This window comes from Gopherus flavomarginatus, chromosome 5, assembly GCF_025201925.1.
Source record: "Gopherus flavomarginatus isolate rGopFla2 chromosome 5, rGopFla2.mat.asm, whole genome shotgun sequence".
Lineage (NCBI taxonomy): Eukaryota > Metazoa > Chordata > Testudines > Testudinidae > Gopherus > Gopherus flavomarginatus.
Genome location: NC_066621.1, coordinates 20652260 through 20679299, shown reverse-complemented (window position 1 = coordinate 20679299; position 27040 = coordinate 20652260). Strand labels below are relative to the sequence as shown.

General features: G+C 51.6%; 1 protein-coding gene across 2 annotated transcripts; it reads left to right on the top strand.

The window, feature by feature from the left end:
- Positions 1–1346: 1346 nt before the first annotated feature.
- FGD2 (FYVE, RhoGEF and PH domain containing 2) lies at positions 1347–27040 on the top strand. 2 transcript variants are annotated; one of them, XM_050956172.1, is made up of 16 exons: positions 1347–1578; positions 8821–9187; positions 10796–10876; positions 13109–13257; positions 14643–14799; positions 15003–15141; positions 16609–16667; positions 18602–18748; positions 19498–19590; positions 21108–21187; positions 21273–21303; positions 21892–21984; positions 22406–22537; positions 22869–23015; positions 25706–25849; positions 26030–27040. In XM_050956172.1, the coding sequence occupies exons 1-16, from the start codon at positions 1514–1516 to the stop codon at positions 26264–26266; spliced, it is 2121 nt and encodes a 706-aa protein (XP_050812129.1). In that variant the 5' UTR covers positions 1347–1513; the 3' UTR covers positions 26267–27040. The 2 variants fall into 2 exon arrangements, with proteins under 2 accessions (XP_050812129.1, XP_050812130.1); XM_050956173.1 differs by lacking the exons at positions 1347–1578; positions 8821–9187; positions 10796–10876; positions 14643–14799 and having other exon boundaries at positions 13184–13257.

Genomic DNA, 27040 nt, shown 5'->3' with positions numbered 1-27040 from the left:
ACACTGGGAAAAACTTTCTAATTGTCAGGATAGTAAAGCACTGGAATAAATTGCCTAGGGCAGTGGTCTCAAACTTTTGTACTGGTGACCCCTTTCACATAGCAAGCCTCTGAGTGCTACCCGCGCCCCCCAAATTAAAAACACTTTTTATATATTTAACACCTTTATAAATGCTGGAGGCAAAGCCGGGTTTAGGGTGGAGGCTGACAGCTCGTGACCCCCCATGTAATAACCTCGTGATCCCCTGAGAGGTCCCGATCCTCAGTTTGAGAACCCCTGGCCTAGAGAGGTTGTAGAATCTCTGTCATTGGAGGTTTTTAAGAGCAGGTTAGACAAACACCTATCAGGATGATCTAGGTAATACTTAGTCCTGCCATGAGTGCAGGGGACTGGACTAGAAGACCTCTCGAGGTCCTTTCCAATCCTAGACTTCTATGATTCTATATCCTCCCCCATAACATGTGCCTACAGGGTGCACCTGCAAGTTATGGCAGCACACACATTACAAACTATACATACACAGGTGTGTTATAAGAGAGTCTCCTGTAGCATGCAGACCCCTGGCATATTATTGCTGAGTTTCTCATAACACATACTCATGCTTCTCTCATAATGTGCATGCAATGGGATATTATAGGGTCTCTCTATAGCCATGCACACAGTGCTAAGTAGTCATTGTAGGGCATTTGATAACATGTACATTCAAAGTAGCAAAGAGTCCTGTGGCACCTTATAGACTAACAGTCGTATTGGAGCATGAGCTTTCGTGGGTGAATACCCACTTCGTCGTGAACACCCATGAAAGCTCATGCTCCAATACATCTGTTAATCTATAAGGTGCCACAGGACTCTTTGCTGCTTTTACAGATCCAGACTAACATGGCTACCCCTCTGAAACATGTATATTCAAGTGTTTTATGACAGGGTCTCCCAGAGCATTCACACAGTAGCTTGTTAATGTAGGATCTTCCACTGCCATGCACACACTGGCATATTATCACTGGGTTTCTGATAACCTGCACATACCAGCATGTTTTTAGGGCCTGACACACCAGGGGCAAACTGGTTTATTACTGTATGTTCCCTTACAGATTTGCACACACTGGTTAGGCACTGCAGGGTCTACTTTACTTCATTAAGGTCACCCATCCAGCTGGTTTAATTTAGATGTACATTGAAGTCATGTCTGCACTGGACCTATTTCAGTGCACAGTAGTTTTCACATAGTTCCTCCCTGCTGCAGCCTGCATTACTTCCTCTTTACTTTTCCTTTTGAGGCCACCCCATATAATATTTGCAAGAGGCTCTCACTCCCTGGACAACAAGAAGAACTTCAGGTTGTCTTCACTTCTCACAAATCTCCCCAGCCAAGTAAATTTGCATATCCCGGAGACATCTAAAGACAGAAAGAGAGAGGGGCTCAGAAGACGTATCTGGGAGCTGTCTTGGTCTCTCTGCAGCTCTTTCCTACCTGGCTTACTGGGACCAATTCTGAGTCACAAGAGCCAGCCTGATGGAGGGGGAACGAGGCAGTCGAATGACCGTGTTTAATCTCGTGGCTGTGTTTGAGGATCCCAGGTAAGGAGAAAGTTTCCTGACTGCTAAAGGAACTGGATAAATTCATGATGGTTAAGTCCATAAATGGCTATTAGCCAGGATGGGTAAGGAATGGTGTTCCTAGGCTCTGTTTGTCAGAGGATGGAGATGGATGGCAGGAGAGAGATCACTTGATCATTGCCTGTTAGGTTCACTCCCTCGGGGGCACCTGGCATTGGCCACTGTCGGTAGACAGATACTGGGCTAGATGGACCTTTGGTCTGACCCGGTATGGCTGTTCTTATGTATGTTCTTATGTTAAGTGCAAATCAGGACTCAGCAAACAGATGAATGGAGACAGGTTCAAGGAGAACGGGGCTGAAGGGAAGTCTGTGAATTTGCTGAACTCAATTCAGTCCCCACTCTCCCTCTCCTCACAGTGAGTTCTGGGAATATTCTGTTCTGCACAGGACTTTCAGGGTTACCCTGATTTATTATTGCTCATTTAATATCTATTTTAGTGCTGGTGCCAGATTTGCAACCCCGCAATGCCGCAGCGTCACAAAAGTTCTCCGTTCAGTCACGGAAGGGCCAGGGCAATGCTGTGCCTGTTTTCCTCAAAATGTCCTGCCAACATGCCTCCACCATGCCCTTGGGAGACCAGGCCAGTGGCTCAGAGGGAGTTCAGCAATTGTGACTTTTAGTCCGCAGCCTCTCCACTGACACAGCCAGTATAGGAACTAATAGTCATGGCAGGAACTAATTGTCATTCGATGTGGACACTTGGCCACTTAGAACTTTACTAAGACCATAGTCCAGTTTGTTATTTGCAGTGATCTGATTCCCAGGTATGTTTGCACATGTGCCTAAGAAACCTACACCGAGATAGGGAACAGAATATATTAAATTAGAGATTATGTTCATTTTTTGATACCCTATCAGTTTGCAACATTGCCTGGTAAAATAATGTGACAGTTCAGAATAGTTGGAAGACAGAAAGGTAGTGCAGTCCAATGGATAATGCACTGAATGAGAAGTCAGGAGACCTCTTGCTTTGCCCCCAGTTCATTGTATGGCTTTGGGCAAGTCACTTCCTCTCCTTGTGCCCCAGTTTTGCCATCTTTTAAATGGGGATATTGATACTTGCCCTTGTCTATAAAATGCTTTGAGATCTGCGGATGAAGAAGTCTATATAAGAGTAAACGATGATGATGGTGATTAATATGTATTACTGTAATGCAAGGTCGGCAACCTTTCAGAAGTGGTGTGCCGAGTCTTCATTTATTCATTCTAATTTAAGGTTTCGTGTGCCAGTAATACATTTTAATGTTTTTAAAAGGTCTCTTTCTGTAAGTCTATAATATATAACTAAACTATTGTTGTATGTAAATAAGGTTTTAAAAATGTTTAAGAAGCTTCATTTAAAATTAAATTAAAATGCAGAGCCCCCTGGACTGGTGGCCAGGACCCGGGCAGTGTGAGTGCCACTGAAAATCAGCTCGCATGCTGCCTTTGGCACGCGTGCCATAGGTTGCCTACCCCTGCTGTAATGCCTAGAAGCCCCAGTCATGAACCAGGACCCCACTGTGTTAGATGCTGTACAGACACTGAACAAAAAGATTTTGCAGCTCACTCACATATCACGGTTCAGTGTCCTTGAACGTGGTTTCACTACAGATCAGTCAGAATATATTGGGAGAGGAGAATCTGTTGCCCAGGTACAGCCGTTGAATGGTTTCAATTATCTTGTTGAGATAGGTTTGCAGTTTTCTGAACTGATTCATTTCTCTGTGTTGACTTACTGTGATCTCTGTGGCTTTATGCCAGCAGTGACATAAGTAGGTGTAGAGGAAAGTTTGGTACTTAGCACAGCTCATGCCTGGCTTTGTATTTTTCTATTTATTTTAGAGTTTTATCCTGTTGCCCATCACCATAGTATCTGGGAATCTTCCAGGTAAAAACAGTAACAACAGCCAAATACCTAATGGATTTCATGGAGGCTGGCACAGTTCCTATTTCAAGGTCAAAACTCTGCTTGGGGTTAGAGTTCTTTAGATTAAATTTCTCTCTTTGCTTGGCAGGAATGTAGAAATAGGAGAAGGCATCAGGGTTGGGGGCTAGAGGTAGAAGGGGTTGTCAAGGGCTGTGAGTAGCATTCTGATGGCGGAAAGACTCTTTCAAAGAGGAAAGTTTTTCCAGCTTCCTAAAGAAAGTTAGACTCCAGATTCACCCAGTGTGCTCAGGAAGTTTATTCTACAGCAAGATCTCCTCAAATGACAGTGCTTTGTCTCCAGCTCTCACATGCTTTGTCCTGAGCGTTGGGATCTGCATGATCTTGGCCACGTGCAGCTGTTCCTGAGGTCCAAATTTGGTCTGTGATGTAGCTGGGGCTTGATCACTTTCATTGCTTGATCTTTTCATCAGATTTGCTGCTGTGGCAAATTTTTGTTGATCTCCAGCTATGCTTTGTAAGAGGAAATGAAAGTGGGGTTTGCGGTTTGTTTGGGAGATGGGGAAGCTGGAAATGAAATGTAAATGGCCATTTGTGGAACAGAGAAAAGAGTTTAGCCGGGATAAGCACAACTGAGAATGCACACAGAAATGGAGAAGTTTCCCACCAGTGCACAATACTAGGTGTACAAATGTTCTGTAGAATAAAGGTCTGAAGGAAGGACCCTCAGAAGACCCAGCAGCTTTAGAGAGAAAGGCAGGCATGCTCCTGATGTCCCCTTGTGAAGGCATTGTGTATGCATGTGTGAAGCGTGTGCATAAGGGGTTGTCATGAAAGCATGTGCATGTATGGGGTTGTGTACATGGTTATGTTTGCATGTGCAAAAGTGTGTGCATATATGAGTTTGTGCATTAGGCTGTGTGTACAAGGATGTGCATGCATGAGAATGTGTTTCTAAGTGGGCTGTATGCCCTCCCACACATTAGGGATGTGTGCACATGGGAGGGTGTGTGTGCATTCTTGCATATACACCTAAAAAGGTGCAGGCCCTGCTGGCATGAAGAGAGTATGTGGATGAAGATGTGTGCTTGTGGGAGATGTGTGCACACACAAGAGGTGCATTGGCAATGAGCGAGTTACAAGAACTTATACAACTGGGGGGAGGAAGGATGGTCTACAGAGAGGGATGTGAGTGGGTCCTGGCCTGCTGGAGGGTGTATCTGGGCTAGGGTGATCAGATGAGAGGGAGAAAATATCGGGACACATGGAGGGGGGGTGCCAGCGGAGCAAGAAAAAAAAAGGCGAGTGCTGCCGGTGGAACGAAATATCAGGACAAATTGTGTCCTGACCAAAGATTGGTTGGGATGTGGGACAAACACCTAAATATCAGGACAGTCCTGATTTTATTGAGACGTCTGGTCACCCTAATCTGGGCCTACAATCATAGAATCGTAGGACTGGAAGGGACCTCAAGAGGTCTTCTAGTTCAGTCCCCTGCACTCATGGCAGGAGTAAGTATCATCTAGACCATCCCTAACAGGTGTTTGTCTAACCTGCTCTTAAAAATCCCCAATGATGGAGATTCCACAACTTCCCTAAGCAATTTGTTCCAGTGCCTAACCCACCCTGACAGTTAGGAAGTTTTTCCCAATGTCCAACCTAAACCGCCCTTGCTGCAAGTTACACCCATTGCTTCTTGTCCTATCCTCTGAGGTTAACAAGAATAATTTTTCTTCCTCCTCCTTGTAATAACCTTTTATGTACTTGAAAACTGTTCTCATGTCCCCTCTCAGTCTTCTCTTCTTCAGACTAAACAAACTCCATTTTTTCAATCTTCCCGCATAGGTCATGTTTTCCAGACCTTTAATCATTTTTGTTGCTCTTCTCTGAACTTTCTCCAATTTGTCCACATCCTTCCTGAAATGTAGCGCCCAGAACTGGACACAATACTCCAATTGAGGCCTAAGCAGCGTGGAGTAGAGAAGGAAGAATTCCTTCTTGTGTCTTGCTTACAATACTCCTGCTAATACATCCCAGAACGATGTTTGCTTTTATTGCTACAGTGTCACACTGTTGACTCATATAATGTTTAGCTTGTGGTCCACTCTGACCCCCAGATCCCTTTCCGCAACACGCCTCTCTTGGTAGTCATTTCCCATTTTGTATGTGTGCAGCTGATTGTTCCTTCCTAAGTGGAGAACTTTTCATTTGTCCGTACTGAATTTCATCTTATTTATTTCAGACCATTTCTCCAGTTTATCCAGATCATTTTGAATTTTCATCCTATCCTCCAAAGCCACCTCTCCCGGCTTGGTATTGGCCACAAACTTTATAAGTGAACCACACTCCGGGTTCATGTGTCTGACGAAGTGGGTATTCACCCATGAAAGCTCATGCTCCAATACATCTGTTAGTCTATAAGCTGCCACAGGACTCTTTGTTGCTTTTTACACTCCGGGGAAACCTTTCCATTGCTGCTCTGCCCTCTGGGTCCCGCTGGGGAATGGTCAGGATGTCCTAGATGCAGGCCAAAGCTGCCCATGCCCTGGGCATGTGATGAACCAACAGCCAGGTCTCATGCCCTCCCTGGCCTGTACTGCTCACATTTTTGGGCTACAGTAGTCATCTCTGCCTCCCCTGGCAGCAGGGCCGCCCAAAGGGGTGGGCAAGTGGGGCAATTTGCCCCGGGCCTCACAGGGGCCCTCACGAGAATTCTCTGGCTCCAGCCCCGCCTTCCCCCAACCCTTGGCACCTACAGGAGCGGCTCTGGACAGAGCTAAAGTGGCCTGGCTTGGGCGGGTCCTGAGCGTCGCCCCACTCAGAGCCACATGGTAAGGGGGCAGGGCTGCAAGCTCAGGTCCCGATGGAGCTTGGCACTGCAGTGCTGTCTGGGGGCCAGGGCAGCTCTTGGACACAGCGCGCTGAGGCTCCGAGAGAGGGGAGAGGCGGGGGTAACCCAGGAGCGGCTCTGGACAGAACTAAAGTGGCGTGGCTCGGGCGGGGCCTGAGCTCCTCCCCACTCAGAGCCACGTGGTAAGGGGGCGGAGACTGAGCTCCTCCCCACTCAGAGCCACGTGGTAAGGGGGCGGAGACTGAGCTCCTCCCCACTCAGAGCCACGTGGTAAGGGGGCAGGGCTGCGAGCTCCGGGTCGACCAGCGGGAACTTAGGCCCTGCTGGAGCCACGCCCTGCAGCGCTGTCCAGGGCCACTCCTGGATATAGTGCGCTGAGGCTCAGGTCGAGGGGGGAGGTGGGGGTAAGCAGCATGGCAGGGCGCTGGGGGGTTGGATATGGGGCAGGGAGTCCCAGGGAGGGGGCAGAAGTTCTGGGGGGCCGGTCAGGGGCCGGGGAAGGGGGGTTTGGATTGTGGGCATTCCGGGGGTCTGTCAGGACTCGGTGGGGGAAGGTGGGTAGGGGTCAGGGCAGTCAGGGGACAGGGAACAGGTGGGGTTGATGGAGGGTGGGATCCCGGGGTGGTGGTTGGGGAGGTGATCTCAGGGGGGCAGTGAGGGGCCAAGGAGAAGGATGGGTCAGGGATTCTGAAGGGGGCAGGAAGTGGATGGGGGTCAGATAGGGGGCCAGGCCAGGCTGTTTGGGGAGGCACAGCCTTCAATACCCTAAAGCTCATTCAGCAGTTTGAAGCTTGCAGACAGCTGTTTAACACAAAGAGCCAAGCTGTTATCTTTTCCATGGGGGAGGGATCACATGAGAAGAGCAATATCCTACACCACCTACCTCCTTCCCAACCCTACCAAGGGAGACCCCCTCCTCACCTCCCCGGCATTCCCTGAGGCTCCAGAGTGGTTAATTCAGTGGCTCTCAAATTTTTATACTGGTGACCCCTTTCACATAGCAAACCTCTGAGTGTGACCTCCCCTTATAAATTAAAAACACTTTTAAAATATATTTAACACTATTATAAATGCTGGAGGCAAAGCGGCATTTGAGGTGGAGGCTGACAGCTCACAACCTCCAGTAATAACCTCAAGACCCCCTGAGGGGTCCCGACCCCCAGTTTGAGAACCCCTGGGTTAATTTAATTTTAGCACCCTGTGTCCATTTACATGCATGTGCTATTTTGAGAATTTCAGTTTTCACAACATAGGTTCATCCCAGATTCTGGAACAAGCTCAAATGCTCAGTTCATGGAGTATGTACATAAGCTATACTAAAGACAAACCCACAGTAACCGTCTCCAGTTTGAGAGGGAACCCATGGAGCCAGTCTCTAGGAAACAGATACATTCATGGAGGTTAAGTCCATTAATGGCTATTAGCCAGGATGGGTAAGGAATGGTGTCCCTAGCCTCTGTTTGGATGGATAGCAGGAGAGAGATCGCTTGATCATTACCTGTTAGGTTCACTCCTTCTGGGGCACTTGGCATTGGCCACCATCGGTAGACAGGATACTGGGCGGGATGGACCTTTGGTCTGACCCAGTATGGCCATTCTTATGTTCTTATGTTCTAAGCTAAATGAACCCAAAGTTATGGAGACAGATATAAGTCAAGGAAGCCAGCAGAGTATCAGAAACCTGGAAAAATCTCTGACTGGATGGGCTTAGGCGTTTGGTCACAAGCTGAGGTGGTTCAAAAGTTTTGGATTTTTTTTAAGCAGAATTTTTTTATTGTTTCTTTAAACAATCAAATACAGCAAGCAGCAAATATTTGGCCACATGCCTCTGAAACCCCAAACCATATTCAGATTTTGGCAGGCTAATTTCAGCTTTTCAATTAAAAAACCACAACAAATTTTGAAGGAAAGCAGACACTGTCCGTGATTTTTTTTTCTGCTTTTTAAAAAACCCTAGTTTTCGATCCAAAAAAAGTTTTGACGGAAAATATTTGTCCAACCCTTTTAATGAGCTTTAGTGCCTTTTAGCACTAGCTGATCCTGAGAACCAGTGATACCTTGTAAAGGTGACTTGAAAAGAAGTTTTCTCAAAACTGGGTTTGTGCCGAGATGCGGAAGGTTTTTAAATATTTATTTTTCCCAGGGCTGCCCGGGGGTGGGGGGAAGAGGAGGCAAGTGGAGCAATTTGCCATGGGTCCCGCAGGGGCCTCCATGAGAATATAGTATTCTATAGTATTGCAACCTTTTTTTATGGAAGGGGCCCCTGAAATTGCTTTGCCCCAGGTCCCCTGAATCCTCTGGGTGGTCCTGCTTGGCAGAGCAGACGTGACAGGTGCCCTGCACCAGTCAGTGACCCCTTTGGCCCCAGCCCCATGTAGGTGAGATCACTGGTGGCTGCAGCGGTGGGCTGCACAGAGCGTCGAGGCTGGCACTGGACCATGACCAGAGGAATAAGAATGCTGTGCTGTTTCCATGATCCTAGGGCAGAAAAACCCTGCCAGAGTCCCCACAAGGAATCGAGACAGCCCCCGACCAAGACCAAGCCAGCAGCACCGAACTCCACGGCATCCGCGCTCCCACCCACAGCAGGCAGGGAAGCTCCGAGCAAGGCCAGAGGGGACAGAGCAGAGCTGGAGAACCAACATGAGGGGCACCAGCCTCCCCTGAGGGCAATCCAGCCACCCCAACATCAGGAGCCGGAGGAGAACCCGCCGCAGGGCCGGCGAGGGCTCACCGTCAAGTGTCTCAGTTCCTTCAAGAGCAAAATCAACAGCAGCAACTGGCGGAGTCAGCAGCCAGTGGATTCCCAGCCAGGCAGCGAGTTAAGCCCAGGAGGCAACAGGAACCAGGTCATTCAATGCCTCTTTCCCCGAGGGGGTATTTAAATGCTGGAGGGTAACTGAGGGGATACACTATTAGCCCCCATTACTGATGGTTATTGTTCATAGACGGCCATCGGTGCACATGGCGCCGATCCCAAACAGAATAGCAGTGAAGCTACAAGTCATAGCTTGGTAATGAACTGCTGTGAAGCACTGAAGCCTGAGGCTCAGCCCAGGGTGTGTGGTTAGAGCAGAGACCTTGGAGAGGCAGAACTGTAGGTTTCGAATCCCAGCTCTGCCACTGACTCTCTGTATGACCTGGGGCAAGTCACCTCACCCCTCTGTGTCCCAGTTTCCTCCCCAGGAAGGCTGAGCTTTTCAAAAATCCAGACAGAGGCTACTCTGAGAAGAGGCCAGATTTTCAAACGTACTGAACAATCGCTGGCTCCTGGGGAGCTCTGCGGCAGCTTAAATGGGGAGAATACTTTACCCGCTGCATCGAAGGGAGCTGTGAGTCTTAATTCTTGATGAGGGCTTGTACAGTGCGGGAAGCTCTTGGATAACTAGTGCTGCAAAAAAGCAAAGTCTTATTAACCCTGGGTATAAGACAGTAATACTCTGCGGGCCCAATGTAAATCAACCTAGTTCTGTTGACTTCTATGGTGCTACGGTGCTTTTCACCAGCTGAAGATCTGGTCCTGCATTTCTATAGTTATTCCCATCTAGATATCAACACACTTTACAGACCACAGTGAGTTAACCCTTAGAGCACCTCCCCCCCCCCCCGCAGCTTGGTATCATTATCCCTATTTTACCAAGGAGGAAACTGAGGCACAGATCTCTTGATTCCCAACCCGAGTGTGCTTTCTCCATCTGTCCTGGGGCAGCTTCTGTAAACAAATACAGGCACATGGATCTTGTATGAGCGGAGGCACTTTTGCTTCATGCGTTTGTTAAAATCCCTCCACGTTCCACTCAGCTGATAATGAGGTCAGCCTAATGCCTGGAGTAATGGCATGAAAACCACTGTGTAAAACAGCTGTCCCTGGGAGGGAGAGAAATCAGAATGGAAGCCTGCTAACGTGGCCCTGAGCATGGCAGGATGGGGAGAGACCTGGTCCCTGAACTTCAAAGCTATTTAGATGTCTAATTCCCATTGAAATCAGCCAGCTGCTCTTACTAAAAAGACCTCAAACTCTTTAATATCCATAGAGAGCAGGCAGGATGCTGTTTTTTAAAGTTTTAGCCAAAAGACCTTTCCCCCCTGAAAATGTAGTGGAAAGGGGTCCCAGCTTGTCTCCCCGAGCGCGCTGAGTCAGCCCAGCTGGCATTTGGACTTGTCTTCAGGGAGCCCAGGGGTAGATGCTTAGACCCCTTAGCCACACGACACCAGTTCCTCTCCTTTTCTCTCTCTGATGTGTTAATGAATAATAGGACTGCTCTGATTTCATGTCACATATATGGCCTAAGGAATGCCAAGGGGAATTGCCTTAGACCATTGGGACACATTCATCCCTAAGCTGATCTGGAAAAACTCCACTGACTTACACCCAGGCTGGCTTTGGTCCTCTGTCAGGTTGCCCATTGTTCCTACCTGCCTGACCAAACCCATTTTTCCCTCTGCCGTACACGCAGGATCCTGAAGAAAAGAAAATTGCATTGGAGCTGTTGGAAACAGAGCAAGCCTACGTCAATCGACTTCACCTTCTGGACCAGGTCAGGAAGTAGCAGCCGGTCTCTGATGCCATTTGACCCAAACAGTTCAGTACAGGGCTGGAGAGTAAGAACCCAATGGCCTAGGGCAGTAGTTTTCAAACTTTTTTTCTGGTGACCCAGTTGAAGAAAGTTATTGATACCCGCGACCCAACGGGGCTGGGGATGAGGGGGTTGGGGTGTGGGAGGGGATCAGGGCTGGAGCAGAGGGTTGGGGTACAGGGGTGAGGGCTGCGGGATGGGCTAGAGATGAGGGGTTTGGGTTTGGTGGAGCTCAGGGCTGGGGCAGGGGATTGGGGTATGGGAGGGGGGCAGGCTCTGGGCTGGGCCGGGGATGAGGGGTTTGGGGTGTGGAAGAGGCTCAGGGCTGGGGCAGAGGGTTGGGGTCTGGGGGTGAGGGCTGTGGGGTGGAGCTGGGGATGAGGAGTTTGGGATGCAGGCAGGGGCTCTGGGTTTGGGGGGGCTCAGGGCTGGGGCAGGGATTGGGGTGTAGGAGGGGGTCAGGGTTCTGGACTTGGGTTGCAGGCTCTGGGCTGGGGTCGGGGATGAGGGGTTTGAGGTGCAGGAAGGTGCTCCAGGTTTGGGGGGATTCAGGGCTGGGGAAGGGGATTGGGGTGTGGGGTTGAGGTACAGGCTTACCTCAGGCAGCTCCCAGTCAGTGGCACAGCAGGGGTGCAAAGGCAGGCTTCCTATCTGTCCTGGCACTGCAGACTGCGCTGCACCCTGGAAGCGGCCAGCAGCAGGTCCGGTTCCTAGGCGGAGGTGCGCAAGTGGCTCCGTGCAGCTCTCACATGCAGGCACCACCCACCCCGTGCTTCCATTGGCTGTGGTTCCTGGCCAGTGGGAGTGCGCAGCTGGTGCTCAAGGCAAGGGTAGTGTGCAGAGCCCTGTGGCCCCCCGCCTATGAGCCAGACCTGCTGCTGGCCACTTCTGGGGTGCAGTGCGGTATCAGAACAGATAGGGACTAGCCTGCCTCAGCCAGGCAGCACCGCCGATGGGACTTTTAATGGCCCGGTCAGCGGTGCTGACCAGTGCCGCTGTGACCCAGTGCCTTCCATTCCGTGACCCAGTATTGGGTCGCGACTTGCAGTGTGAAAACCACTGACCTAGAGGCTGCTTGCCTTAACAGTAAGGCACAAAGATCTGATGGGACTATCTGTTACGCACCTAAGGCCTGTAACCCTATTCCTTGAAGACACTTCTTCATCTCAGTGTGTCACCCCAGGCTGAACAAGTTGTCTCTGCACCCCAGGCTGAGCAACCAAAAGGAATCTACCACACCCCAGACCCAGAGCAGTCACTTTATGGATGCCTGGGTGTGTACGCTGATAGGATCACAGAAATGCAGGGCTAGAAGGGACCTCGAGATATCATCTAGTACTGCTCCCTGTGCTGAGGTAGGACCATGTAAACCTAGAGCATCCCTGACAGAGGTTTGTCCAACCTGTTCTTAAAAACCACCAAGGATGGGGATTCCACAACCTCCCTTGGAAGCCTGTTCCAGAGCATAACTATCCTGATAGAAAGTTTTTCCTAATATCCAACCTAAATCTCCCTTGCTGCAGATGAAGCCCATTACTTCTTGTCTTACTTTCAGTGGACATGGAGAACAACTGATCCCCATCCTCTTTCTAACAGCCCTTCACATATTTGAAGACTGTTACCAGACCGCCCCCCACCCCCTCCACCGTGTTTTGTTCTCAGAACTAAACATAGCCCCCTTTGCTCCCAACCATTCACCACTGTCACCCCTGGAACATGCTACCTTGCCTCAAGGACATCTCTGCTCCTAGGCCAGCTCATCTGATTACCTCCTAAGGGAGCACAGCTCCTTCGCTCATTAGGGAAATGCCTACGCCGCTGACCTATATTCATCCCTGCAGTGTATCCCTGATAGCCCCACGCCTCTTTGGTAGCATCGCCCTTCAGGAAGTACCTTTGTCCCCATTAGTCCCTGAAGCATCCCTGCATTTCTCCCTGGAACACTCCATTACCTCTCGGTCCATTCCTCTCTTCCCAGCCCTTTTGTTTCTAGGACCAGCTGTGAGTGTCCTTCCACTCTAGACACTATTCCACCTGGAGCCATATGGTCCCCAGGCTGCTTGTTTGTCTCTAAAGGAGCCTCTCAATTCCCTTCCTCTGTGGAGTGAAGCCTCCCCACTCAGGATGCTGAGGAGCAGCAGAAATGTTCACTGCCTCTTCCTATTCTGTACAGTTGGGTATGTGTCTTTCCAGGTGTTTTTTACAGAGCTGATGAAGGAAGCCAGAAGTGGGAAGAGCATCCCGGAGGACGTGGTGAAAATGATCTTCTCCAACATCTCCTCTATTTACCAGTTCCATGCCCTGTTTTTCCTGCCGGAGCTGCAGAAACGCATGGAGGATTGGTGAGTTGGGGGAGCCAGGACGTCTGGGTTCTATTCCTAGAATGAAGGGGTGGGTGTCGGGGGGGAATTGGGGCTTACGATCAAACCTGAATGCTGATCCCAGTTTCCTCTGCAAGCCAGTGTGCTGGAAAGCACTTTCTCAAGACAATTTGAGCCAGATGCTGATACTCTTCCTCATGCTGAGTGTGACCTTATTTCATTGACTCATGGAGTCAAGTGCTACTCAGTGTGAGTAAGGGAACTGGATTCCTGTCCATTATTATTTTTATTTGCAGGTGCTTGAAGCCCCCTTGACATTTTGGCCTCCACACACAGTTAGTTAGCAAATCTGACAGGAGTTAATTTTTTTATAATGCTGTAGGAAGTGCCAGATTATTTCCCCAGGGCTGCAAAATCTCACCGAACATGGACAGTAGCAGTGTCAGCTTTATGTACACACACAGAGACACACTATCTCTCTCTCAACCCTGCGCTGTATATAGAATCCTAGGCATGAGAAGGGTGTTCAGTCTCCACGACCCTTTCACCCTTGGCCTCTCTGCTGAGACTTTCGACACTGAGACGCAGGGGGAGTGACTTCCTCAAGACCATACAGTGATCAGTGGCAGAGCTCGGAAGTCTGATGACTCCTAGATCAGGTCCTGTCCAGGGTCAGTTGTGATGGGACTTTAGTACCATGGACACCTGTCCTCTAGAAACGCAACTGATGCCACCAGTTCAGCTCCCCAATGCCACTGAATAGTCTTCAGATGATAACACTGAGTGATAACTCACTACCAGCCAAGGCCAGCAATCCAGATGTGGAACACTGTTTCCCATTACCAATTCCCAGAGCCTCCCAGCTCCCCAGACCCTGATAACTCAGCAGCTAGATAGAGTGATTAATAATAATAGTTATTATTAAATACCTAGCTCTTAATAGCCTATTTCATTTATAGATCTCAAAGCACTTTACAAAGGAGTGTCAGTATCATTACCCCCATTTTTACACATGGGGAAACTGAGGCACTGAGCCGTGATGTGACTTACCCAAGGTCACCGGCAGGCCAATGACTGAGTCAATAATAGACTTCTGGTCTCCTGTGTCCCAGTCCTGTGCTTTACCCACTAGGCCACATTACCTCAGTTTTGGGTTGAGCCAGAACCTCATAGGGTGCTTGGCTCTGACATAGAGGGATGAGAGCTGAAGATCCATTGAAACACTGTCTGAAATGTGTAATGACTCTTAATGCAACCCCGCCCCTGAGCCATTCAGCCCCCATCCCTCCTCTGGCCTTTTGCTAAGTCAGTGGCAGGTGAAAAGCCTATTCAGTTTCTCTGGGCAGCTTCCGCGGCTCGTTCCGCTGACCTGGCAGGGGTGCTGATCTTCTGGGTTCTGCCGGCAGGAGCTCCAATCCCAGGATTGGAGATGTCATCCAGAAGCTAGCCCCATTCCTCAAGATGTACGGCGAGTACGTGAAGAACTTCGACAAGGCGGTTGAGCTGATCACCACCTGGTGGGAGAAGTCCCCACCCTTCCAGGAGCTCATTGTGGACATTCAGGTGACGCTCCACTAGATCTGGAAAGAGGCTGAGACCCACCTGGCCTCCTTGGCTTTGATGCTCAGCATGTTTCGTGGGGGAGCCCCTTCACACAAACAGGCTCCTCCAGGCTGAGCTGAGGCGGGTCGGGGTGTGTGCGCGGAGCCTGCACTTCCACTGTGTGGGTGTCTCTCTAATTTTGGTTCTTTGCTGTCCCTTTCCAGAAGAGGGAAGTCTGTGCTAACCTGACCCTGCAGCACCACATGCTGGAGCCGGTACAGAGGATCCCACGCTATGAACTCCTGCTGAAGGATTACGTCCGGAAATTACCTCCAGAATCACCAGACAGGCATGACGCAGAGAGTAAGAGCTCACCCTGGGGGCATAGGCCAGTTGTGGGGCTGGGAGTCAGGAGACATGGTCTAGTGGCAGCTCTGCATGTGCCCCTCTGCACAATGTGGGTAGTGACATTTATACCCCTTTGCGAGGCACTTTGAGATCCTCAGATAAAGGGGCAGGACAACTACAGTCCCTCCAGTGGACATCTCTGGAAGACCTGAAGTGACTCAGACCAGGGTTCACTAGCTAGGATGCCCTAGAACTGGCGCTGCTAACCACAATTCCAAATGTCTTGTGATGTTCTCCTTGGCCCATTCAGTAGCAAGAACACAGAGAATCAGACAGCAGGTGTAACCTACTTCCTGGACCTGTCTAGTGCCGGGGACCAGCGTTTAGCTCCTTAAAGTCAAATCACCCAAGTGATCGACGTTGTCTTCGGTAGTGTCACTGGAGTGTGTTGACTCCAGCCTGTCTTCTTCAGGGTGTGGAAGGGCTGTTGCTAGAGAGATGAGGCCAGCATGTGCAAGATGCTGTGATTTTTGGTGCCTGGGTTGAGACACCTCTGATTGTCAGATTGTTCTGAGCCTCTGTGGTTCCCACTGACTTCAGGTGGAGCAAAGGGGCTATCAGCAGGAATAGCAATCCCCAATGGCCCTGGAGGCAAAGGTATTCCTGTTACCAGGCTGTGGCCTCCCAGGAATTCACAGTGCAGCACACCCCAGCCACTCCACAAAGTTGAGCAGTTATGATTCCATCCAGTAGAGGGCAGTAGTGAGACACCCACATTCTCAGCAGACTTGGGCTGTATTAGTAGGAGCATTATCGAGGGAAGTGATCATTCCCCTCTATTCAGCACTGATGAGTCCACACCTGGAGTATTGCGTCCAGTTTTGGGCCCTCCACTACAGAAAGGATGTGGACAAATTGGGGAGAGTCCAGTGGAGGGCAATGAAAATAATCAGGAGGCTGGAGCACATGACTTACGAGGGGAGACTGAGGAAACTGGGGTTATTTAGTCTGCAGAAGAGAAAAATGAGGGGGGATTTAATAGCAGCCTTCAAACACCTGAAGGGGGGTTCCAGAGAGGATGGATCTCAGCTGTTCTCAGCAGTGGCAGATGACAGAACAAGGAGTAATGGTCTCAAGTTGCAGTGAGGGAGGGCTAGGTTGAATATTAGGAAACACTATTTCACTAGGAGGATGGTGAAGCACTGGAAAGGGTTACCTAGGGAGGTGGTGGAATCTCCTTCCTTAGAGGTTTTCAAGGTCAGGCTTGACAAAGCCCTGGCTGGGATGATTTAGTTGGGGATTGGCCCTGCTTTGAGCAGGGGGTTGGACCAGATGACCTCCTGAGATCCCTTCCAACCCTGCTATTCTATGATTCTATGATTCGTCTCTGCACTGTACTGTTGGGGAAAAAGAAAGGCGCCGCCCTCAACCTAGTCCTTTTGGGGATTCTAAGCCCTTGTTCCCCTTCTGGTCTCATTGCAGAAGCCCTGGAAATGATTTTCTCTGCAGCCAAACACTCAAATGCGGCCATTGCAGAAATGGTGAGTACCAGCCCTCATGCTGCTGTTATTTATGATTTGTCTTGTGCTAGCTCCTAGATTCCCCCCAGCCAGAGACCAGGGCCCCACTGTGCAAGACACTGTCCACATATGTAACAGAGAGCACCCTGACCATATTCGACTCTCAAGAGCCCGTGCTGGAACAGGGAGAGTCTTATGGGTACAGGGCTGCCCAAACCCTACCTACCGTAGGTCTTTAAATGCCCTCCATCACTGCAATATCTGAGCATTTCCTGATCATTCTCCTCACGACCCCCCTGGGAGGCAAGACAGGGCTGTTATCCCCTTTGTACAGATGGGGAATTGAGGCACAGAGAGACTAAGGGATTTGCCCAAGGTCACACAGTGAGTCTGTGGCAGAGCAGGGAATTGTCCTGATCCTCTGTGTCCCAAGCTAGTGTCCTAACAGCTTGACCATCCTGCCTCCCAGGAGGCCAGGCAGGCAATCAGGGAATACATGGTGTAGCAGTTAAAGCAGAACTGGGGTCATGAGAGAGAGATTCTATTTGTGACCTGCTATGTGACCTCGCTCCCCTTCTGTGTGCCTCAGTTTCTTTATATGTCAAAGAGGGTGATAATCCCTTAGCTGTGTCTCCTGAGGCTGTGAGGTTTGATTCATTAATGGTGGTTAAAGTGCTTTGAGATCCTCGGATGGAAGGCAACAGGGAAATGCAAAGTATTACGATGGAAGTGCCGGGCTCAATGCAGGAATCACTGTATGATGTTCTCTGGCCTGTGCTATGCAGGAGATCAGATTAGACCAGAATGGTTCTGTCTGGCCTTGAAGTCTATTATTTCCCAGCAGCCCTCGTGCTGCTCCCCGTTGGTATGTAAATGTCACACTGGTCTCTGAGAGACAAGGCGGGTGAGATGGTATCTTTGATTGGGCCCACTTGTGTGGCCAAGAGGGACATGCTTTCAAGCTTACACAGAGCTCTTCTTCGGGTCGCAAGACCTTGTCTCTCTAATGTCCTGGGACCAGCACTGCTGCAGCAACACTGCAAACACTTGTTTCTGCCCGCAGGTGTATAGCGGTTGCTTCTGGCTCAGAAAACTGCCAGTGGATGAGCCTTTATGCTGCAGTGATAGGGAGTGTGTGGGCAGCCACATTGTAAGGCTCATTAGCCTGCATCTGGAGCATCCTTGTATTCTCAGGTCCTCAGATGGTGTAACTCAGTGGAGCTAGGTCAGTTTACACCAGCTGAGGATCTGACCCCAGATTTCTGTGTAGACAGTATTGGAAGCTGCTCTCAGAATGGGTTAAGGAGAAATCAGTCCCAGCCCAGCCTGTGCAGGCCGTGTGCTAAGACATGGAACCCCTGCGTTCTGAGGTAGGCACGAGCCGCCTGTGCCTAGAGAAAGAGAAACCTGCTTGAGCTGGGGTCTGAAACAGATGTGCTGGTCCAGAAAGATCCAACCCATCCCATCTGTCTGGAGTGAGTGGCCAGCTCCATGTGGCCAGAAGAGAAGGGAGACATCCTGCCTTGCCAGATCGGGGGTGGGCTGTAGTTCTCTGGCCGAAGTCAAGGAGAAACCCAACCTGCCCTGGTTCTGGGGTGTCCAACCTCTTCCTTAGAGATCCTCCTGCGAGAGGAGGAGACATTGAATGCCAAGGTGGTAGATTTGGGGTATTTTTTCTCCCTCTCCCCATCACTGGATCCTTTTCCTCCTCTTCTCCATTGGCCCAATCCTGCTGAGTTCTCAGTACCTCCTGCACAGTGCTGAGCACTGCCGATTCCTAAGACAAACAAAGGAAGTCGTGGCACTCAGCACCTCTAGGATGGAGCCCAAGGTCAGTGCCTGCTGAGGGTAAGGCTCAGCACCTTGCAGCATCTTGCAGCATCAGCACCTTGCAGCATAAGCCCCCACCCAGCGTTTTTCCTCCCTCACCCCCCTCTGTTTTCTTGGCTCCCCAGGAGCGTTTGCAGAACCTATGGGAGGTGTATCAAAGGCTGGGGCTGGAAGATGATATCGTCGACCCTTCCAACGAGCTCATTAAGGAGGGCCCCATTCAGAAAATCTCCTTCCGCAACAACACCACATCGGAGAAGTATCTCTTCCTGGTAGGAGGGCGGCTGGGCCAGCCGAGGCGGGGTGGGAGAGCAGGGGAGGAAAGGAGAGGGTCAGCAGCACTATGAAGTGGAAGGCCGTTTCTGGGCAGAGGATCAATGGAAGATGACAGGGTTGAGGGGAGAGAGAGAACAGAGAACCCTGACCACTTGCAGGCTTTGTCGTGCTGGAGACTGTGAGCCTCATGTCCCCGCTGCTGCAGTTCCAATGTCCAGAGCAGTCCGGGTGCATGGACTGTACAGATCTGGGAGTGTTGGACACCCACCATGTCCAGGGATAAATGGCACCATAAGGGGCAAAGCATGGAGGTCCGGGCCCTTTGCTTCCAGAACCTCTGGTCCCCCAGGCAAGTGAACCCTTCGGTTGCTCAAACAGTGCTTTGGAAATCCCTTGTCTTTGGGGGGAGTGCGGGGGGTGTTGGGATGAGGAGAGCAGACGAGCCATTTGGGCTGATTATTTTTGAAAGACCCTAAATGAGTTCAGCACTCAATTCCAATTCCATTGGGATTTCAGCACCTGACTCCATAGGCTCCTTTGAACCCCACTCCCCACCCCCAGCATTGGTACCTGTAGATCCAGAGCATGTGCTGCCAAACGCTGTTCAGTTGGACATTTGCTCTGGGCACCTGGAGATCCTGACTGGCGCTGCCAGAGGAGGGTGGCCCGGTCCTGCCCTGCCCGTGCTCAGTATACCATTGCTGCATGGTCCCCTTTAGCGGCTCACATCTGCTTCCTCACTCAGTTCAACAACATGCTGCTGTTCTGCGTGCCAAAGGTCATCCAGGTGGGGGCGGAGTTCCAGGTGCGCTGGCGGATCGACGTGGAGGGCATGAAGGTCAGACAACCCTCACACGTTATTATCGCTTACATTTATACAGGGAACGGCTTTTCCCCCCAGAGCACCCTGAAAGGCAGCCACCTCTGGGGCGGAACATGGCTGCTGTTTAATAGGGCACAGCAACACTGTATGACAGGAAGTGAAGAACAACTCTGTGTCCAGTGGAAACTGTAGGAAGGGGTTGAGGGAAGCAGAAGGTGATTTGGCCAGGGCAGCTGGTCTAACGCTTGTGAAAACATTCCCAAGCGACCCGGGCCTTGAATTTCCACCTCACCTGAAAGAGCACCTCCCCGGTAGCACGACACGCACTGCTGACACAGAGGGAAGAGTGCCTCCTGCTGCATTGCCCACTCTACTTTCTGGAGCACTTGGAGGTTTTTTCTTCTCCTTTTCACATCCCTCATGCAAATACTTCCAGGTGTGACCCTGCTTAGCTCCCAGTATCTAAGATCAAAACCTGCACTGTTATGACGTACAGAAGCTCCCTGCAGACTCAGGGCATGGCTACACTTGTAGATGTAGAGCACTTTGAGTTAAACCAGCCTTCGTAGAGTGCAGTAGGGAAAACGCTGCAGTCTGTCCACACTGACAGCTTCAAGCTCACTGGTGTGGCCACATTCGCAGCACTTGCAGCGGCTTTGGGAGCGGTGCATTATGGGCAGCTGTCCCAGCATGCAAGTGACAGCAAATGGGAGTGGGGTGAGGTGGAGTGTGACAGGGAGTGTGTGGTGTGTATGTGGGAGGAGAGAGAGTGGATTTTGGGGGGCTGAGAGCATGTCAGCATGCTGTCTTGTAAGTTCAGACGTCAGCAGACCCTCCCCCGCTGCCTCTCTCTCACACACACAGCATTCCACACTAATGATTGCTTTGTCTCAGAACAGATAAGCAGCCGGCTGTCAGAAACGGAGCTTTCGAACGACATATCTGCATTCCTACAGCGAGTTCAAAACAATGACAAGAGTGGCCACTTGACTTAAGGGGATTATGGGACGTTTCTGGAGGCTGATCAGAGTGCAGTAATGCAACACCTCATTCACACTGGCACCGCGGCACTCCAGAAAGGGCACGGCAAACGTTATTCCACTCGCCGAGGTGGAGTACCAGCAGCGCTGTAGCCATGGAGTCAGAGTGCACTAAGTGCCTTGCCAGTGTGGACAGGGAGTGAGCTAGTGCACCCAGGGCTCCTTTAATGCTCTGTAACTCACAAGTGTAGCCAAGCCCTCAGAGCAGGCCTTCCTGGAGCTACGTCCAGAGAGCAGGCAAAGAGTTCTTTGGAGCCACAGTCAGCAGTGTCCATAGGGGCATGTTCAACCTGTGCTTGGGCCCTGAATCCGTGGACTTAGAGCCACGGCATAGACCATACGCACTTAGAGTCCTCAGAGCCACCGGGTGTCTGTACAGCTGAGAGGGAGGCCCAGACTGGACCTTCCCCGGGGGTGGGGGGCTGTTGGGGTGTAGGCTTTGATCTGCCTCTGGCTCTAGTTCTAATGTCCATGTCCCTCCCCGGATTCCAGGTGCGGGTACTGAAGGATGTGGAATTCCCTCACTCCTTCCTGGTCTCAGGGAAGCAGCGGTCGCTGGAACTGCAAGCCAGGTAAGGGAGCGAGGGGCCCTCCTCCTCCAGCCCCAGCTGAGGAGCCCAGGGCCGTGCTCTAACCACTGTCTCCCCTTTGGCACAGGTCGCAGGAGGAGATGAACGCCTGGATAAAGGTACGACTGCGCGCCAGAGCCCCTGGTCCCTGGCAGGGGTGGTGATGGGGGAAGTCATGTGATTTTAAATATGGAGGTACAGAGTCTCCTCCTGTGGGTCCCAATCCCTGCTCTGCCTCTGCAGGTGGGATGAGTTCCTTGCGCGCAGGTTTTGGTTTGCAACGGGCAGGGCAGGCGGTGGAGGGACTGTGCTGGGATCTGCATCCGTGGGGTTGCATGGAGCCATGCTCCAGGCTGATCTCCTCCGTGGCAGTGCAAAGGGGTGGCTTTGGGAGTGTGTGGTGGCTTTCTGCGCTGATGTGTTGCTCTCTGGGGGAGGAGTCCACCCCCCACCAATCCTGCGTTGGTTCCCTGGCCAAGCCCCACTTAATCAGGTGTAGTGCCGGGGCCCAGAATTTAAGTGCCCGTGGCCCCTGCAATCCGTAGTCTCTTCTGTGGCAGCCTCCAAAGGGGCCAGTTGGTGCCAAAAGTGGAGGTGGTATCTGCACTCCCACAGGGAACTGGCCTGAGACCAGCTGCTCATGGAATTGGGCTGCCATTGGGATGGGCTATGACAGCCCTAACCCCCAGCCCCCCTTTGTTCCTCAGGCCTTCCAGGATGCCATTGCCAAGAAAGAGAAGCAGAGCGAGAGCTTCAAGACAGCAGTTCACGGGCCTGATGGGGAGGACCAGGAATTTGCTGTAAGCCTCCCCGCACTTGTCCTGTGGCTACTAGCTGCTCCAGGCTAAGGCTCTCAGAGCATCCTTTTACCCTCATGAAGCCCTGAAGAGCTGGGAAGTCCTGTGGGGATGGGCAAGCTTTCCCCTTCGCCCCATGGGGTAGAAGCAGAGAACGGCTGGAGGCAGAGGAAGAGTGGGCTAGCGGGGAGAGAGGTTGCATTATGTTCATCAGGTTCCTTTCATGATGGCTGAATCTGGGCCAGGATTTCAGGAGACCCCTTGCAGTGACATTAGGCAGCACAGGCTAGGAGCTAGAAAAACCCACAGGATCTGCCTGTGTCCAGCCACCTCAATAGAGAGTCCCCTTCATAGCCCCTGTGACGCATCCCAGCTCTGCTCCACCGAGGTGACCGAGCCGTGCTCTCTCCTTTCCCCTGCGCAGTTCAAGTCAGAGGAGCTGGGTCGACGGGCCCCGCAGTGGGTGCGGGACAAGCTGGTGACCATGTGCATGCGCTGCAAGGAGCCGTTCAATGCCATCACACGCAGGAGGCACCACTGCCGGGCCTGTGGCTACGTGAGTGACCCCACTGCCTCCTTGTAGGCCCAGCCCTTTGGAGGGGCCAGCGAAGGGTCTGCCTCCCCGCCCCCTGCACAGGCAGAGGTCACGCACTGCCCTTTGGAGTGGGCAGAGGAGGGAGAGTAAAGCCCCTCGGTGTGGGGTGGGGGCAGCTAAGGGTCACCAGGAGAAGGAAAAACCCTTCCTCACAGGGATCCCCCACCAGGGGCCGAGAGATTGCTTGTTCACTGGTGGTGTGGGGAAAGAGGTGGGGGCTGTCCGTCAGGGCCCCACAGTGCCTGGCTCATCCCCCTCCCTGCCCCTGATCAGGGTCTCTCTTGGGGGGCAGGTGGTGTGCGCCCGGTGCTCCGATTACAGAGTTCCACTGCAGTACGACGGGAACCGGCCCAACCGCGTCTGCCTGGAGTGTTACATCTTCCTGACGGGGCATCTGCTGCCCGAGGAGCGAGAGGGGAAGCACAAGGGGATCCTGGAGGTGAGGCTGCAGCCAGGGAGGCCTCTTGCTCTGCAATCTATCTCTGCCCCTTTCCAACCCTGCCCACTTCCCACCCCGGGGTCTCTGGCCTGCTCCCTCCCTTCTGCAGGGGAGTCCGCGGCTACGTCAGCCCAGCTGGGTTAATGTCAGGCACAGCACTCCCACACTGCTGTGGCGGTCACCAAGTGGGGTGCTTTGGTGAACTGCCCCTTGCCTCTGGGAAGCCCTGAGCAGGGGATTTCATTGGGCCCGTCTGCCCACAAATCTGCGGGATGTGTGTGTGCATTTTGCCTTTGTGTTCCCTGCATTACAAACGCAGGGATCGTGCTTGTCCCACCCACGGTGCAACATGGGTTAATCATTAGAGCGGGGGCCTGGCAGGCGGGAGTCCTGGGCTTTCTTTCTGCCTCTGCCACTGGCCTTGGGCACCTGTGAGCTGCTGGTGCTCATCACCAGCCATGTTTAAGTCAGTGAGAGTCTGGAGTGCTTAGCACCTCTAGAAATCAGGCCAAGCGCCTCTCCGTGCCTCAGTTTTCCCATCTCTATACATGAAGCCATTTACCTCTGAGTGCCCCAGATTCCCCAGTTTTAAGGGGAGGGCAGGAATATTTATCTACTGCACGTTGGGGTTTGTGAGGCTTGTGAGCTCCTGATGGGGAGAAGGGGCGGCTGATACCGTCCCTCCTGGATCACTGGATTTTGCTGGCTTGTGGTGTTGCACACCCCCTCCTCCGGCTGCTTGGGCTGGGGTTAAGGTTGCATGGCGGGTGGTGTGACCCAGTGTTTCACATTTTGGAGCTGTCTTAGCCCTGGATGTTAAAGGCTTCCACTCCTGGGGTGAGTCGCGAACCCCACAAGCCTTTCCTGGCTGCCATACCTTGGCTGTGACTTCCAAGGGGAAAGGAGAATGTTCTGTCCATGGTGCTGAACTGAGGCTGACGCAGAAAAATCCACCTCTGCCACCACAAATCTCCACGCAAACAGACCCCGGCAGAGACACTGCCACACCCAGAGACACTACCACTCACACGCAGACCCTCACCCCCACGTGCACCTGTATTGACATGGCCACACATGACTGTTCACACCCATTGATGGCCCCATGTGTGCGGAGACAAGGTGGGGAAGGCGATATCTTACTGGACCAGCTTCTGTTGGTGAGGGCGACAAGCTTTCGAACCACACAAAGCTCTGCTTCCGGTCTGGGAAACTGGCTCAGAGTGTCACAGCTAGATACAAGAGGGAATGGCTTGTTTAGCATAAGTAGTGACCACGTATTTCAAGGTATGTACCCAAAGACACGTACGTACGCATGCATTTGAACACAGAAATATACACATGTGCTCCTGCAGACACACAACTGCACCCATTTGTGAATATCCACGCATAGGCAAACACAGATACACAGACGTGTGTGCGCCCATGAACACACAAACATGGGTGCAGCGGTTGTCCCACTGCTAATGGGATAGGCTCAGACCCGCTCCAACAGAGTAAGGTGCCTCTCACTTTAGGATCCATTCCAGACTAGCTCCCAGCGAGATGGTTAGATCTGGGCACTTGCCCTCTCCATGTTCCTCAAAACAGCCTGGATTTGCTCTTCTTGATTCATTCAGAGCCCTCTTTGACATGGTAACAGATGCAAACCCACCTCCCAAATTTGGATCTGAAGCTTGGGGGACGTGGCATGGCTGAGAAACAAGCGCAGTGATTTCAGGCACTCTCTGGTGCAGCAACCTTCCTGGAACCCCAGGGTCATGACCCTCTACAGTCCCCCTGTGTACTGTGCGTCCCAGGAGCTAAAACGTGTCAAGCTGGCTGGGTGCTTGGATGGGAGACCTCTGAGGAGTGTCCAGTAATGGGCTGCTGCTTCACTAGGCGGCACTCTACTCTCCTAGTCGTACTGAATGCCGTGCACCAATGTGGCACTAGGGGGTGATGAGATGTCCAGGTTCCAGAATTTGGATGAAAAACATCAATCCAAGGTGCTGTTCGATCATGGTTATTAAAACTCTCAGGCAGTGTTTAACAGGTGGGATGTTAGACCCAGCATTCAGGCCATATTCCAGCAGGGACTGTTACATTCTACCAGCCTTTCATTCCCCTCTCTGTTCCAACCAAAAATGGGATTTTCCACAACCTGTACAAAGCTCTCACGTTGCCATGTCATGTTAAACAGCTGCTGCTTTCCACCTCAGAGATGAGTGCATTTCAGCCGTGGGTGAAACAATCCCTAGTGACTCTGTACATCGGTTTGCCAGGTGCTTTAGGACCCTAGAGGATAAAAGGTGCTGGATCAGACCCTCTGTCTCATCTCAGACAATGGCCAGAACCAGATGTTTCAGAGAAAGGTGCAAGAAACCTTTATAGTGGACAATTTTGCTTATGCACTAAAGTGCCTATGAGGGATGCTTCTTCCTGACCTGAGGCAATGGCTGGCTTGTGCTCTGAAGCAGGAGGGTTTATAACCGTTCTAAAACATTACTCTCTGTACTGTGGGTAGACACAAATGCCTAGCTCTCTTTGGCAACCTATTAAGCTTTTTGCCTCTGTGACATCATGTGGCAGTGAGTTCCACAGGTCAAACCTGCACTCTGCCTTTGTATTAGCTCACTAGGAAGCCTCAGGGGAAGTCTGAATCCATGAGCATGTGGAAGGATTATAAAGGGGGATTGTTGGTTTCTTGGCAGAAAGAATCAGCGGAAATCTCGGGGCAGAGCCTGATGTGCAGTTTCCTGCAGCTGCTGGATAAGAACGGGAAAGGGGGGACACGGGGCTGGTTCGTGATCCCACAGGATGACCCCCTGGTGCTGTACGTGTATGCGGCACCCCAGGTAGGCGAGGGTTTGGTTCTCCTATTGCATTTGTATTGAGACCCTGCTCGAGCCACAGCAGCCTGGCAATTCGGCTGAGTTGTGCAGTGTAAAGCTGGTGCTGGTTGTCTCCACTGGTGGGAGGGAGCAAATGCTGATGCGAACAAGCCTGAGCCCCTGACTGTCCTTCCCTCCCTCCAGGATGTCAAGGCTCACACCTCCATCCCTCTGCTGGGCTACCAGGTGAAGGAGCCTCCCCAGAGTGACCCCCGTCACCTCTTCCAGCTGGTTCAGTCCAAGCAGACCTACACATTTGTGGCAGAGACGGAGGAGCTGAAGCAGCGCTGGATGAAGATCATGGAGCAGTCAGCCAGGGGCAATGCTCATCTCTCTGGAGAGGAGGAAGAGGACGATGACTCATTCGATGACCTGGAGTGATTGGGGCTCTTGGTGACCTCTTCTAGACTGTCTATGGATGACTCCAGTCCTTCATGTCGGAGAGCTCAGACAGCGTGATCTAGTGGTCACAGCAAAGTGACAGGAACTCAGGAGACCTGGAATCCTATCCCCAGTGCTGCCACTCAGTTGATGTCAACTTGGGCGAGTCACTGGACTTTTTTTTGTGCCTCAGTTCCCCCACTTATGCAGTGGGGATGAGGGTACTTACTAACCTTTGTAAATTGCTTTGGGGTCTATCAAGGCAGGGCAGCATAGTCCTTACTGTTCCCATTGCCCAGTCTGGGGGTACGTCTACACTGCAGAGGAAGGCATGATTGCAGCAAGTAGTAAAAAGTAGTGTCGTTTGGCACCATGGGCGAGCAATCCAAGTACATAGCCAGGCTCCCTGGCAGACTTATACACGGGTTGCTAGCCCATGCCGCTGTGTCTACACGGCTATTGTAAGCCATGCTAGATAGATGGGCGGGCTAGCTAGGTGTGCAGGCCAGTAAGCCTCTGTCTCAGGCAAAGACTGCTCAAGCTGCAGAGTTTGGATCCCGTGCAGAAGGAGCCATCTGCAAAATTCAGATGTGACAGGAGGGTGCGATTTGGATCCATGAGCAGAGCCTTTCTAGAGGATCTGATAAATGCCCCAGGACCCAGTGGGCAGTCCTCTTGGCTACTTAGTCATCCGCTTCTTCATGGGAGGAGATGGTGGGAGGAGGGGAATGGGCTGGAGGAAGCTGGGGAAACAGACAAGGAAGGAGGCTGAGA

Coding starts and splice junctions, on each gene's coding strand:
- FGD2 (XM_050956172.1), top strand. CDS start 1,514: ATGGAGGGGGAACGAGGCAGTCGAATGACCGTGTTTAATCTCGTGGCT. Junction 1,579..8,820: donor GCTGTGTTTGAGGATCCCAG/GTAAGGAGAAAG, acceptor CCATGATCCTAG/GGCAGAAAAACCCTGCCAGA. Junction 25,850..26,029: donor ACGTGTATGCGGCACCCCAG/GTAGGCGAGGGT, acceptor CCCTCCCTCCAG/GATGTCAAGGCTCACACCTC.